The 16,472-nt window shown below is 30.2% G+C and overlaps 1 protein-coding gene across 1 annotated transcript in view; it reads right to left on the bottom strand.

Annotated features, from left to right (window-relative positions):
* LOC119603187 (fat-like cadherin-related tumor suppressor homolog) overlaps positions 1-16,472 on the bottom strand; it is a gene marked incomplete at its 3' end in the record, with an annotated part of 153,318 nt that overhangs the window by 66,794 nt on the left and 70,052 nt on the right. Inside the window, exons 6-7 of the mRNA XM_037955141.1 lie at positions 2,965-3,026; positions 1,428-1,583 (exon numbers count right to left, since the gene is read on the bottom strand). Coding sequence (XP_037811069.1) covers positions 1,428-1,583; positions 2,965-3,026 — 218 coding nt within the window. The remainder of the gene's footprint in view (positions 1-1,427; positions 1,584-2,964; positions 3,027-16,472) is intronic.

Here is a 16,472-nt window from a genome sequence, read left to right as displayed (position 1 = left end):
GATCCTTTCCCTTTAAAAGTATTACGACATCGTCTGCATAGCAGACAGGTCTAAGTCCTTTCTCGGTTAGGGTCCTTAGGAGGCTATTAATCGTGGTAACCCAGAGTAAAGGTGACAAAATGCCACCCTGTGGTATACCGCGAAATACCTTTTTCCTGATAGTCATATCGTACATCTCGCAGCTTATCCATCTGTTCCTTAGCATGTGGTTGATCCAGTTACGTTGCACCCGGTCAACATAAAACTGGTCTAGGGATTGGATAAGAGTATCAGAGTGCACGTTATTGAAGGCGCCTTCGATGTCAATGCATACCGCCAGTGTATAGGGTTTGCTATCAAAGGATGCAGCTATGTAGTGGACAACTTCGTTTAAAGCGGTTTCCACCGATCGTCCCTTTACATAAGCATGCTGCTTAAATTTTAGGTCTTTGTCGGGTATGCTGCTTTTAACCATACTATCGACTATCCGTTCCAAGGTTTTAAGTAGGAAGGACGTAAGACTTATCGGTCGATAAGACATAGGTGTCGAATAGCTAGGTTTCCCTGGTTTATGTATAAATATTACCCTTGCCATTTAATGGGGGTATACGTGAATTTCAAGCATGTAGTAAATATCTGAGACAGATGTACGAAAACCAGTCCCGCCTCCATCCGTAAGAGTGCCGGGAAAATGCCATCCGGCCCTGCAGCTTTTTAGGGAGCGAAGCACTTGATTGCCCCTTTAACCATATCAGATGTAATTACAATTTCCGTGTTAGCCTCCCCTTCCTCCAATATCGGTTCATCTATGTTATTCGATATATCGGGTGGGAAATGAGTGTCCATTAGGAGTTTCATTGTCTCCTCCATATCCTCCAGCCTCCTGCCCTCCTTTCCGGTTGGACATGAGTTTTGGATAGAAATTTCTTTATCTTCGATACGTCATTTACGCTGTCTACCTGATCACAGAAAGTTTCCAGGAGTCTCGTTTGTCTAAGATTTGGATTAAATGCTGCTAAAATTATTCGACGACGGTCATAAAGTGTTCAAAAGTGTTATTTTATTTAAAATTATTTTTTGTTGGTAATAAAATGATTTCTTTAAATATTGCGTGTTATTAATTGGGATAATATAATGGTAATTTAAAAACCAAATTACGGTTAAATTAGAACTATATTATGAACATCTTATAGTAAATTTGTTAAAAAAAAGTTTCATCATATATATTTTATAAATTCATCTAAAAGCGATTTTAAATAAACCAACCGTTTCGAAATAAGCGACTTATTTCTAAAAAATAATCAGTTTTACTTTTTATTGCGTTTTAAAAATAAAGAATAATTTAATTAAATTTTACCAAAATTTAAAAACTTAAATGTTGTTTTCGTAAAGCCAATCGGTGTAAATATTTTAAATTAAATTAAGTTTGAATAAAAATCATATTTTACCTGTGTAATTGACACATTCGTTATAATAGACGAAGGGACTTGTACTTTATAAAAACGTTGATCAAATTGTGGGACATTATCATTGATATCGTCAACTAATACGACAACTCTAGTTGTAGAATATAAGGCCGGTTGGCCGTTGTCCGAAATGTAAATCTGCAAATAAGAAACGTACATACATGATCGATTATTATTCGGATTATAATCAAATTTTGAAGACAATTTAAAACTATTGTAATTGAAGTTCTAACAATTACAATTACTTGTAATGGTAATTGATGTTTTGCCAATTACAATTACTTGTAATTGTAAATTTTGTTCTTTATAATTACATTTAATTTGTAAATAGCAATACCTTAATTACAATTACAAGTAATTGTAATTGGTTATTGCTCAATTACACATTAAAAGTAATTGTAATTGCCCATGTAATGAATTACTTTGTGTAATCATTACCACCCATGCCTGTCTGTCAGACATGCTTTCGACAAGCTTCCTATTGAAAATGAGCAAAATTGGTACATAAATAACTGAGATAGGAGCAAGAATCTGAGAGTACCTCTTAAAATTACTCCAACAAATTATAAAAACAACAACAACGTGATAAAGCAGTTAAATTTAGGTAATACAGCTTATATTTGTTTGAGGGTGGTAATACAGTTATACAACAAACTGTTAAACAAACATTAGCTGTATTACTAATACAGCTAATGTTTGTGTAAATGTTATGTGTGCAGAGATACAAGAAATTATGTATTTATTTCTTATTGTTGCTTTTTTCTTTGATATAGGTATAAAATGTAAAATTATATGAACTATACCAAAAAAAATCTTAAAAAATTAAAAAAAAAAAAACATACTTGGTGAAGGGTGTGTATATAAGACTCGGCACAGTCGAATAGAGAACTCTGATTTCTTTTAATTCAAATTAAAAATGAAACAAAATCAAATTTCGAAAAAATAGAAAATCAACTTTCAAGAAATTTAAAAATCTACTTTCTTTCACAGTATGCACAACATGTTGTCATTAATTTCACTGTTTCAAATACTAAAAGAAAAAATTAATTCTGAAAATTTAGTCGAATTATATTATATTATATTTAGTTTAATTAATTACAAGGTTAACATGAACAGACACTCGTTAAAATAAAATATAATTTCACTTTTAGAAGTTGATCTGAGCGAAAAAGCAATTTTCGACCCAACCTAATACACATATTATGTCAAATATAACATTTCAGTATGTTGTGTACTACTCGCTTTCCGGATGCCATTATTAGTCAATTGTTGGAATCAAATAAAATATAAATAAATACAACAAAAATTTCATAGCATACTTAATGCATTATTTAAATGTATTGAATATAAAGGAAATGTAAAATTTTAATTAATCTACAATTTTTAATTTGATAATAATAATTAAGGTTAATATTCGGCAACTCTGATGAAGAGTGTATAAGATTCAGCACTGTTTAAGCACTAATATTCCAATAACAAATACTTTAAAGTTTAATATTTAAAGTTTAAAATAACTTACCTCCAATATATGTTCTGCTTGATTTTCTCTGTCCAATTTCCTCTCTGTTGTTAAAAGTTCACCTAAAAAAATAAATTTAATTACATTATGTTGGTTTTTACTTGTACTTTTTTCAATGTAAATTCTCTACCGAATAAGTTATTAATAAATTTTAAAATATTATTTAAAAATATTTTTCAGTTTATCCATAATTTTCAACTAACAAATATTTTTTTAAAATTAATATTACTATAAAATTACACTAGACAACACCTTTTAAATAATTCCTAATGATGATTCCTATGTATTGTTTTATCCTTATAACTATAATTTAAAGTAAACAAGTTTGATTTCTTTTTACAATATGGTACCAACACATAACAATAACAAAATTTTTATATAACAATTGGAAATTCGTTAAAAATTTAGTGAAATTTTTTTAAATAAATTCGTGAATTTTGGTTAATATATATATACAAATATGAAACTTTGGAAGCAATATGATCCTCACAAACATCATGACAAGCACTTACAAAGATCAACAACGACATTTTTTAAAAGAAAGGACATCGCATTTATCCATTTCACTATCGGTATCGAATTGTTGTATCATCATATGTCAAGGATTTTCATGCACTAAAAAAATTAAAAATATGCGCTTATAATATGCAATATAAAATGGGAAAACATGTACTAAAAATGTGAAAACTATGCACCAAAAAATATTTCCTTGTGAAGGTATATATTAATAGATATTCAGATCTTAAGTTTTTGACAACTACTGCTTTATGTACTATAATATCATTTTAATGGATTCACGATCTCGAGAATGACAAATATAAAGACTAACAAACAACTTTAAATAGTATCCCCCTTATTCACAAACAACATTTTTATTTTATAAAAGGTTTATAAAACAAAATTTCCATACAAAGTCTAATTTATAAACTGTTTATAAAATAAAAATTTTGTTTGTGAATAAGGGGGTATACATTAAATTTCTGAAAGTGGAAAGCTTGATAACAATTCTAATAAAATTTGGTGAATGAATATATTTTTGTATTAATTATATTTCTTCCGAATTTTATCGTTTGGTAATGTTTTTAAGTGAATTATGGACGTTAAGCCATTTTCTGAAAGATATTTTGAATGGGGGCTAGGGTGAGAGAGATGTAAAAACAAAATTTCATCAAGTTATCTTTTTATATGGACACACAGATAGACCAATATTTTTGGACGTTACAATTAGCAGCACAAACTCAAAATACCTCCCGCACTATTGTGGTTTTAAAAATTATATAAAACTATGTAAAATTGTATTTCATGGAACCTAGTATTTTGTTGTTAAATCGATTTGTTGATATTTATTAAAAAAAATTCTAAATATGTAAATACCAAGTTTGTTGTAAAAACATAAAATACAGAGAAAACAAAACAATTTGTTTTAGAAAATTTAAAAAATATGCTATAAAAATGTTGGAAATATGCAAAATATATGCAATTTAAAGCAAAATATGCAATTTATGCATTTATAACAAAATATGCAACAACAAATCGATGCCATTTTGTAGCAAATTCATTGATTCGAAAAGAAGACTAGTTAAAAGTTATTTGGGTCACTGACTACAAACATGCATTTGCATCCTTGTCCTGATCTTTAATATTTCGCAGACAACATTCTTTGGCACAAAAAGAAAAGCGAAAACTTACGACATACAACATTACGGCACCAATTGTGAATTCTGTAATATTTTGAATTCATAAGTATGTAAAAATAACAAACAAAAGTTGAATTCAATCCGAAATATTTCACTGCGTTTTTAACGAATTTCCAATTTTAACCCAAAAATGGTATTATTGGTTTGTGTTGGTAGTACATTATGGAAAAACTCAAATCAATTTAGCCCAAATTATTGTTATAAGGATAAAACAAAAAAAGGTTCAATTTTCAACTTCCTTGCAAGGCAATCTAATAATACTCTTTAGAAAGATAATTTTGTGTAGATTTCCATGTTGTTAAAAAAACTTTAGAATTTTGTTCCAGTTCTGCAAAATTATGTAAAAACTTCCAAAAAGTGGCGTAAATAATGTCCGTACAAAAATCGCAATATCTCAAAAACTGGAGCTAACCGAAAATTTCAGCGGGTGGAAATAGGAATTAGCTATTTTGATTTAAAAGGCACGCAAAAAGTTCGATTTTGTTGACTTGTGTTATTTGTGGGAAAAACCCAAATTTAGCGGAATCTAATTCATATCTTCTTTATTTGTGATTTGATCCATTAGAGATGTATAGTGATATTTTAGACAAAGATGTGGTCTATCGAATAAGTGTACTTTAGGATATCCTGTTCTAATACAGGGTGTGCTATATATATAAAAATTAATGTGTGTTTAGTTGTGGGTTTGTTTGTTTGTTTATTTGTTTGAAGTCTGTAGACTGCTAAACTGCTGGACCGATTTTCTTGAAATTTTCAAAGTATCTTTGTGTATTCCTGGAAGGAACTATAGGCTACTTTTAATTTTGATATTTCTAGTAAAAATGGTATATCTGGGAATATATAACAACTAGAAAAAATTGAACATTGGAATATGGTTTTTAGTGTAGCAAAGCACACTGGGTAAGCAAATATAATATAATTAGTGGTAATATGTTTATAATTGTGTATTATTTTCGTATTGATAACTTTTTTGAAAACTACAGTATATTTCGAACCATGTGAGGTATATTTATGTCATTTTGGACATACACCCTACAGTCAGCATAGACCGACTTTTTTTTAAATATTTATATATATTTGTCTGTAATGAGAAGTAAAATAAGATTAAAATAAATACTATAATCATCATAAAATGGTTAATATTTAATCAGTAGAATAAATATTTTTCATTCAATAATTTGTGGTTATAATTTAGTAATATTAATAATTGCTGGAGTATCTATTATTGAAAAACTACATAAATATTACATATAAAACTAATAATTCTTTTCGTTACCCTTTTAATTAATACATATTTTGTTTACATTTTCTTTACAAAAATATTTCTTTGTTAGAATACAAATAGGAACTTTTATATGACATAAAAGTCCAAAAGTTGTTATAATCCTAGGTATAATATTAAATATATCGAGGGACTGTATTCAATAGTCTTTATCTAAAATAACACAAGTTTTGAGGAGAGCAAAAAAACTGTTTTTTTTTTGCAACATCATATTATGACCCAATAAGATCATAACATTATCATTATATTGTTTAAAATAATATGGTTTCAAGTAATCATTTTAAACAAACACAAAACTTCCAAGCACTGGTATTCCCATAAATAAAAACTAATATGTATATCAAAACTTTCATGTCAATATAAAGATAATTTATAATTTTTTTAATTATTAATTTTTTATGTACAATATTTTATGTATTTTATATTTCTTTTTCTTGTTTTTTTTTCTGCGTGTATACAACTGAACACTAGGAATAGAACTTTTGTTAAATATATCTTTTTTAAAAGCACTGATGACAATCGTCGGACCTCACTTGACTCTAGCACTTATACAAATCTCCTTCCCAAAATTACTCCAATATCCACTTACTAGTAAACACAAATATCGCGATGAAATTCAGCATAAATAAATTTAATGTACACTATGTCACTAAAGTCTACAAACGATTTTAATTTTAGATATTTTTCTGTGTATTAAAGGACAATTAAAAAATCTTCTACATTATTGTAAATGGAAAAATTTACATTGAAAAGTAAAGAGTTAAAAAGCTAATAAAACCTATTTTCACTACTTCTTCATTAGCATTTTAAGTCATTATTTTAACACGGTGATGTCATTGGAGGTACTTGGAAGTACTTCTACGCTCGCTTACAAATAGGAAGTTAAAGAATACTTGCAATTTCTCTTACAAAGAAAATGTTTAGTAAGTTGTTTTATTTTTTAATAATATAAAGAGCCAGCAAGAATACGAACCAGGGACTTCGGTTTGTTAGTCAAATGTTCTACTCACTGCACCACTGCTTAGCTACTTTATTGGTTTGTATAATGGTTTTCACATACAAATCTAATTTTGTTTTATTTTTTGTAAAACACAATTCTTAACACGCAATTAAACAAAATGTGCAAACAAAATGACAAAGCCGAAAAGTACTTCTACATATATCAGATTATAAGAAAGTCATAACTACAGTACTTCTATGTAATGCAGACGGTAAGTAGTAGTCAATGAAAAGTAAGTGGTTATGGAAGTATAAATCATTACCGAGTTTTTGCTGGGTATATCTTAAGAAATCATTTTTCAATTCCAACAAATAAAATATTTTTAAAAGAAAAATCAAATTTTTTCATGTTTTGAATTTCACAAAAGTTTACAAACGATGGATTTAATTCAGAGTATGAAAACAAACGAAACATTTCGCAAACGTTTCCATAATGTACTAAACTTTTCAAAATTTTTAAATCGTTCTTTACATGAGCAAAACTAAAACAAATACTTTTTAAGTGAGAAAGAGCGAAAACAAAACAATTGACTTTTCGCTCATCAACTTGCTTTTTTTGCCTTTACCATCTTACATCATTCTTCATTCTTCTCTCTCGCCTTACGGAGTTTCTCGTACTCGCAAACTTGTTTTGTTTTGTTATTCTTCTCATTCGTACAACAATAAATCAATGCAATTAATACGTAGTTTCTGAAACAAAAGTTTCTATGTGTGGACATTAAGGAAACTTCAAAAGAGAATTAAGAAAAAGTTTCTCAACAAAAGTTTCCTAGTGTGGACCAAGTCTAATGAGCAAAACAATCAGGAAAAGCGAAAATATTTTGCTCGAAACTTTTCAGTTTTGCTCCCACTGTTTTCTTTTCTAGCTGCGTACATTTGAGTTAATGTACACGATGTGCTCAAAAGCAAAAACAATACAAAACCAAATGAGAAAATCGTTTTTGTTGTTTATACCCTACACCACTTCAGTGGGGAGGGTATATTGTCCCAGGGACGAAGCCTATTGAAAATGGTTAAGATCGTTCTATTATTTCACCTAGCCCCCATACAACTGAACCCCCCAAGAGGGCTTGTACACCTTGTAATCAAACTACAAGTCGCAATTTTGGAGATAATTCGCTGAAATTTGGCACATGATCTTTTATGGTATCGTAGACGAAGCCTTTTGAAAATGGTTAACATCGGTCCATTATTTCACCTAGTCCCCATACAACTGAACCCCCGAATAGGGCTTTTAAACTTTGTAACCAAACTACAGGTCGCAAATTTGAAGATAATTCAATGAAATTTGGCACATGATCTTTTATGGTACCGTAGACAAAGTCTATTGAAAATGGTTAACATCGGTCCATTATTTCACCTAGCCCCCATACGACTGAACCCCCCGAATAGGGCTTTTAAACTTTGTAATCAAACTATAGGTCGCAATTTTGGAAATAATTCAATGAAATTTGGCACATGATCTTTTATGGTACCGTAAACGAAGCCTGTTGAAAATGGTTTACATCGGTCCATTATTTCACCTAGCCCCCATACAACTGAACCCGCCGAATAGGGCTTTTAAGTTCATAATTATGTTTAATATACTCATATCTCGACAAAAAGCTGCAAAAACCAAGTTCTATACAAGATTTGATGACCCTCACGAATTCCATAATAATAGGTCCTCATATTATATGACCCTAGCCCCTATGAAAAGCCCCCATCAAAATTTCACTTAAATGTCCACAATTTTATTCAACAATAAACGGCTTAAGTATGTATATCTGAGGCAAGGTACAATTCAATTTAAATACTTTGTTACGGCAAATAAATTACATTATATTTTTGTCAAAGGTGTAGGGTATTATATGGTCGGCCTCGTCCGACTATAATTTCTTACTTATTTGGTTTTGTGTCTGTTTTACTTACTGCAAAGATCAAAACAAAACAAAACAATTGCAAACGTTTCGTTTTGGTTCTTTTCAGACTCTGATTTAAATGTTTAATAAAGCAATCAACTACTTTCTGAAAAGGTATTTTTTTTTCGTTATATATTCTGTGTTAGTCTATTCCATATTAAATATGAACTTTTTTATGGATAACTATTTCGATATGTTTGCCCATTAATCTCCTAAAAGTGATAACTGACCGCGGGTGCATACTGTGGACTTGTAGCTTCAAATAGGATGCAGTTTTCAGATGATTTCAACTACATATATTGTTTTTCAAAACATAGAAATTCATGTTCTGATATAGGATTTTCCAAACCACAATTCACACATCCATTCTTAGACCATATGTTTTGGTGGACCAAATCTTAATTTTCCAACATTACTACAGGGTTTGAAATAGCCTGTTTCGGTTTCTAAAATTTAGTATTTCCATAGGCTACTTTTTATTTTGAAATTTCAAGTGGGCGAGTAGCCACGCCCATATTAAGAAAATATTAAATCCGTATATTTGAGATAATATAACAGTTAGAATCCTCAAACTTTGTCGGAGCCACTTTAGTGTCAATATGGGTGTGGCACCTGCCATATAAATAAATTACAAAAAATCGTTTGTAATTTATTTACAGCTAGAATCTTATAATTTTGCACTAATAACTTTAACGTCCATGTAAATGTTTTGGGTAATAAATTGGCGGAATATCCATGAGGGGAGCAGCACCTCCCATATTAATTAAATAAAAAACTGCGTTTATCTGGGAAACTAATAGAACTAGATTCTACAAATTTTGCAGAAATTACTTTAATATTCAACATAATATTGAACATTTTGGAGGAAAAGAGCGGACTTTCATCTTTGGACTTGGAGCCCCCATATGAATAAAATAGAAAAATTCGTATATCTGAGAAACTATTAGAGCTAGAATCTTCAAATTTTACTTGAAGAACTTTGACATTCATCTGAACATTTAAAGAATAATGGGCGGACTTTCAATTTTGTATATCTTGAAAACTGTTAGATTATTCAAATTTTTCATAGATAGAAATTGGCTATAGATAGAAATTGGCGAACTTGCAATAATTTGCTTGGCATCTCTCATATGTAACATATTGTAAATCTGGAAGACTATTGTAGTTAGAATCTTCAAAATCGTTAAGTGGGTTTTTTCTTTATATTGATTTTAGGGTAGCAAAGCACACTGAGCTGGTATTGAATATATTACGTTTTCAGAATGATAAAACAACATTATCACGGGATTTTTCGGGATTAGAAAATCCCGAATACCGGAATTCGCAAAATAAATCCCGGGATTTTTTCGGGATTAGGATATCCCGAATCCCGGGATTTTTCAAAATGAATCCCGCGATTTGTTATTAAAATTTTTTTTAATTCTTTTTTGAGCCATAATTCGCTTGAAAATTACGATCTAAGTTTTTTTTGACTTATGCAGAACAAAATTCAGCACAGCTTATCTTGTACATTTTGAACCTTTTATTTTTGAAAGTGGTATGATATCATATATAGTACATACAAATTTATTTTTTCATTTCGTCGTAGACCCAAAAAGTATACACATTCTTTGTCTATAGTAGACTCATTTTATTTAGGCCGCAAATTTGGACCATAATTAACACAAGAAATCCTAAAAGGACCTCCTCTAAAAATCAATTTGATGCCAATATTAATATCAATACATTACAATCAGCTATTTGATGAAATTCATTTTTAAAAGTAGAATCGATTTGATACGTACAATTTCTGCGGCTTTTCATGTAAATTATAATATTTTTACACCCTTCACCTTCGTGAGAAGGGTATATGTAAGTTTGTCATTCCGTTTGTAATTTCCAAAATATATTTTTTTTAAACTGATTCTCTTAAATGAAAAGTATTTGGTTGTCTGCGTAGTTTTTTGCAAGAAAATAATAAACCATTCCTCGATCGAAATTCATCATACCTTTTCAAATCGATTGATTTCAAATCGTTCGAATTCCATCACATACCGGAATATTTATTTTATTTCGGCACAGTCAAATATAAAATTTATTTTTTAAATGATATCTAGAAGGTTTTGCATTTCAAGCTTTCTACGAATCTGAGTGATAACGGTAAAGGAAAATTAAATTGTTCTGAATTTTCCAAAGAAAAGGTTAATTTATGATCTAAATTGATATTCGAAGGATTGCACGTTATATTTATTATACCCTACACCACTACAGTGGGGAGGGTATTATACATTTGTGCTGACGTTTGTAACGCATAAAAATATTTGTCCTACACCCACCTTAAATTATACCGATCGACTCAGAATCACTTACCGGGTCGGCCGTCGTTTGACCCTAGCCCCCATACGAACCCCCTTTTAAAAAATATCTTAAACGTCCAAAAATTTACTTATAACCATTAGTATCGCGATGAGATTCAGCATAACTAACTTTTATATAAAATTACATCCCTCTTCCAATTCTTAAATACGGATTTTTCACGTTTTTGTGGACTTTCAAAGATACAGATCTCAATTTTTCTTAGAAATGTAAATTTTTTGAAAAATTTGTTATTAACGAATATAAACCATACAAATCGTTTGACAAAAATTCAATATGTTTGTGTAAAAATCTAAATTTTTTAATTTTTGTACAAACAAGCAGCAACCATTTGTATAAACACGAAACACCCTCATACACTACACAACAGGCTTGCACAAACGTAAAATATTGGTATGTTTGTCAAGCCGTTTGTGTAGTCTATTTGGGCCTTTACATTGTTTAATTTAAATTTATCTTCTGTCGATTAATTTCTACAAGATTAAAAAATTTTCTTCACAAACATCAAGATTTAAGATTTTCATGTATAAAATAATTAAATTTATGTAATCCCGAAATCCCGAAAAATCCCGGGATCCCGAAATATCCCGGTATCCCGGGATTACAATTTTCAAAATCCCGAATCCCGGGATTAGTAAAAGCCAGTTCCGTTTGGCATCCCTAGTATAGACATATGAATATTATGGGTCCTTATGAAATTTTGAGTCGATTTAGCTATGTACGTTTGAATAAATAGTGTTTAAAGTTAGAGAATCAAATTGTGTAATTCTTGAAAGTATTTTTTCAAAACATGGGATAAATCAAAATTCGCGCTTCCTTCAATTTGAAAAATAGTTACTACCCAGCAAATATAAACCAAAGTTCTTCCAAAGGAATAACATTTTTCTGTGGAAGTGATGTTAAATGACTTTCGAAGAAGCGAAAATAATTATATTTTTAGATCTTACATTTGTATGAGTTAAAAAATATTATTTTTGGGCTTTTGTGTTAAATATGTCTATTTCTCTCATTAATGTTAATGTTATTTATATCAAATTTGTAATATTCTCTAATACTACAATTTCAATTGCATATAACTTCCGAATAATTACTTATAAATTACTCCTTGAGAATGACTTCCAAAGTAGTGAAATTGTAATCAAAATTGGAATCCTATGACAAGTCTGTGTTAAGGTCATCACTTCTTCAGGTCTTTTTTAGTACTTTCGTAGAGTAAATAATACTTCTTTTTCGCTTCTTTGGAAGTTCTTTTTTGCTGGGTAAGTGTATTTACATAAGGCTGAGGTTAATCATCGTTTTTCAATATTTCTTGTTAATTTTTTACAAGAAGTAACACAGATAAAAGATTTTGTCCTACTTATACATAGATTTTGATACTAAGATAAACAATGGAGAAAGTCGTAAAAATCGGATCACATGTTTTTACATAGTTTAACATTTGTTAAATTTAGTACATTATGTAACAGTCTGTTAGGTGTTAGTTCCGTTTTCAATGGTATAGTTTAGTATGAAAATGAAGATATATTATCGTGAATTGAAATCCATGGTTAGAATTTGATTATTCACATAACCTGCTTATGGTGGAGGGTATTTAAGATTCGGCACAGCCGAATATAGCTTTTAACTTGTTTTTCTTTTAAAAATATGGAATTGAAAAACGATGTCTTATGTTTTATATTTCTCAAAACATAACATTTACGAAAATGTGAAAGAATTTTTTATTTTTCTTTAATACATCGGAATATACCGAACAAAAACATCGTTTTTAGATTATGTAGCATAGTGTACATACATATGTAAGCAAATCCACAAAATTATGAGGATCATTCCATATTAGTCCTTAGACCCCACATAAAGCCTCTTTCTGAAAATTTGTTGTTATCAATGGATGATCATTAGTACGGCGACGCATGAGTACGGTGACCATATTTTTTTCAGCAAAATACAGAACAAGAGATAAAATACACTAAACACCATTTTCTAAATCAGGTTATTTTTAACCGTCAAAATTTCAATTGTCAATAAAGTTTTTTTCTATTAAATATTTGAAATTTTCTTTGGAAAATTATTTATTTCTTTACGATTTTTAGATTAAAATCGATAAAATTTTCCCGTAATTTGCGGACCTTTTTAAAGAAAGTATGTTTGCTGATGATTTTCTGTTTTAGATTTTGTTTTTCAACATTTAAATTCCTATTTTTTATTATATAAAATTCGCTAATATAGGATTACTATTCTGTTAATATGTAAACAGAACAGTAAATAATGACTTTTATGCAATTATTTCATGAATACCGTTGAAAAGAAGTAAAAATTCAAAAATTTAGCATCATATACAAGTTCATACATTTTATGAACTTTTAATATTCTGAATGAAAATGGTTTGGGAAAAAAGTCATGTTCGATTCATACAATTTATTACAAAATTCATTCCAGTTATGTATTAATTTTTTAATTGATGAAGTAATTTATTAAAATGTTTATAGTTGAAAAAAATGTTGTGTCAGAACTTTTTAATATTTTTGTATTTCTTATGCGTTTTTATGTAAAACTGAAAAAATAACGAAATACTGAACAAATACAGAACTCTAAGAGCGTGTTTTTGAGATGGTAATCAAATGCCAATTAATAACCAGATTTTTTTGAGTACAAGATTAAACTTCGCAGTGTTGCCATACAAAACAACAGAAAATGTCACTGTTTATTATCAAAACAATGCATATTTTATAAAAAAGAAGAAGACAATTGTAAATTTAATATGAAAATTAATGAAAACTTAAATTAAAAACAAAAAAATTTATTTTGAAAATTAACTAATTGAGTACTCAAAAACATCTTTCGAGGATTAATTTTAATTTAATCGCTAATCTTTCACCTAAATAAAATACAGAACATTTTCACGTTTTTTAGCAAATAATAATTGATACAGAACAGGGCTCTAAAATACAGTATTGTTCTGTATAATACAGAACGTCTGGTCACCGTACGCATGAGTGTAAATTTTATCTTGTTTTATTAATTTCTGCTAAAAATCAGTATATGTACCGAACTTATTTATTTTTTTTTTTTTCATTTTAGTTATTATTTATTGAATCTTTCTTACATAGAAATTTACAATAAGTATTGAAATCTTAACCTAAACTATAACTAACGTCGTTATTGCCACTGCAATTTCAACAAAAGTTCTCGATAATTTGATTATCTGGCAAAATCCAATGTTTCTGTTCTTCTCAGTCGTCTGTGACCCTCAAATAACAGCAACTCCCTGGCAAGGGGATTTGGGTGATCCATTAGTTTCGACAGGTAGGTTAAACAAGAGAGTTTGATCTCCTCGCGTATTATGGGGACATTGAGATCCCTATGAATATTACTATTGCGAATGTACCACGGGGCACCTGTTATTGACCTTAACAGTGCTGACTGCTTTCTTTGTAATTTTTCAACATTAGATGAGGAGGCTGTTCCCCACAGTTGAATGCCGTATAGCCATATCGGTTTTATAACTGTTTTGTACAAAAGCACTTTGTACTCCAAGTCTAGAGCAGACCGTGGTCCAATTAGCCAGTACAATTGAGCTGACTTTAATTTTATTTGTGTAACCTTGGCTTCAATGTGTTGAGTCCATGTTAAGCGGCGATCAAGGTGGATACCAAGATATCTCACATGGCTTTGTTCAGGAATTTTTATATTGTTTATCTGCACGGGAGGACAATTTTCCCTTCTTAAAGTAAATGTAACGTGAGTACATTTTGTAGCATTGACTTTTATTTTCCATTTGTCCAGCCATTTTTCCAATTCGCCGATGTGAAACTGGAGTTGTTCAGAAGCTATTGAAGGGTTTGCATGCATGCTTACAAAAGCGGTATCATCCGCAAATGTAGATGTGTGAGTCAGTGCGCTCGTTGGCATATCTGCAGTATATAAAATATATAGGAGCGGACCTAGAATACTCCCCTGGGGTACTCCAGCAGATATTTTTCGACGTGAAGAGATCACATCTTTAGATCTGATTTGAAAAGATCTTTCATATATGTAATTTTTAAGCAGTTTGTGAACATTCGCAGGTAGTAATGTGATAATTTTGTGTATTAGTCCATCGTGCCAGACTTTATCAAAAGCTTGAGAAATATCTATGAATAATGCAGAGCAATATTGCTTGCTCTCGAAGGCCTTCCGAATAAGAGTTGTTATTCGATGTACCTGTTCGATAGTGCTGTGCTTTCTTCTGAAACCAAACTGATGGCCAGGAATAATGCAATTATCGTTAAAGTGTACTAAAAGGCTTTCAAGCAATAACTTTTCAAAAAGTTTTGAGAATAAAGACAACAGGCTAATGGGACGGTATGATGTCACTTGAGTGACATCTTTCCCCGGTTTTGGTATCATAACAATCTCGGATACTTTCCATGAGTTAGGGAAGTATCCAATACGTAGCATCGAGTTAAAGATGAACAAAATAATTCTCAGTGCTGAATTGGGCAGGTTACTTATCATCGTGGTAGGAATTTTATCTATACCAGGTGATTTTCCTGCCTTTAGACCTTTGATTGTCATCTTCACGGTAGAGAACCGGAATTTTATTGGGTGTGGAACCACATTATTTATAATGTTAGCACTAATAGAAGAATCTGTATCATTTTGAGTAAACATATTCTCCAAGTGATTGGCGAATGCTTCAATTTTTTCTGACGTATTTCTTGCCCATTGACCATTCTGGAGGCGTATAGGTGACTCATATGCAATAGGGCACTGCATATTTTTAACAGCTTTCCAGAGACTATATTCTGTTTTCTTAGTAGGGTCTAAGTTTTTGAGATAATTTCTCAGATTAGATTCCTTATTATCCTTTAAAGCGATATGAAGTCTTCTTTGGCACTGATTAAGTTTAACCTTTATGTTTGGAGATCGTGATTGTTGCCATTGACGTCTGAGTGTTCTCTTTTCTTTAATAAGAGACTCAATGTTCCTAGGACATTTCGATTTTTTGAAGTCTCCCAAGGTGACTGGGGGTGTAGACACTTTGACAGCATCTTGTAAGATATCCGTAAATATATCGACAGCGAATTGTATTTCATGGTCATTCTTCAATGAAATGTTTTGTGGCAGGTGTGAGCTAACATACATTTTATACTTTAACCAGTTCGTTTTCTTGTTAGGGAAACAAGAACAATAGTTTTCCAATTTATTTGGGGTTTCTAATAACGTTAAAATTGTAGGCGAGTGGTCTGACGAGAGGTCCAATGAAGGGATCACTGAAATAAATTCTCGTTTTAT

The sequence above is a fragment of the Lucilia sericata genome, unplaced genomic scaffold (assembly GCF_015586225.1).
Source record: "Lucilia sericata isolate MDLA Ls3-8-SP2 unplaced genomic scaffold, ASM1558622v1 Contig000280F_arrow, whole genome shotgun sequence".
NCBI lineage: Eukaryota > Metazoa > Arthropoda > Insecta > Diptera > Calliphoridae > Lucilia > Lucilia sericata.
This window is presented reverse-complemented; position numbering and strand designations above follow the sequence as displayed.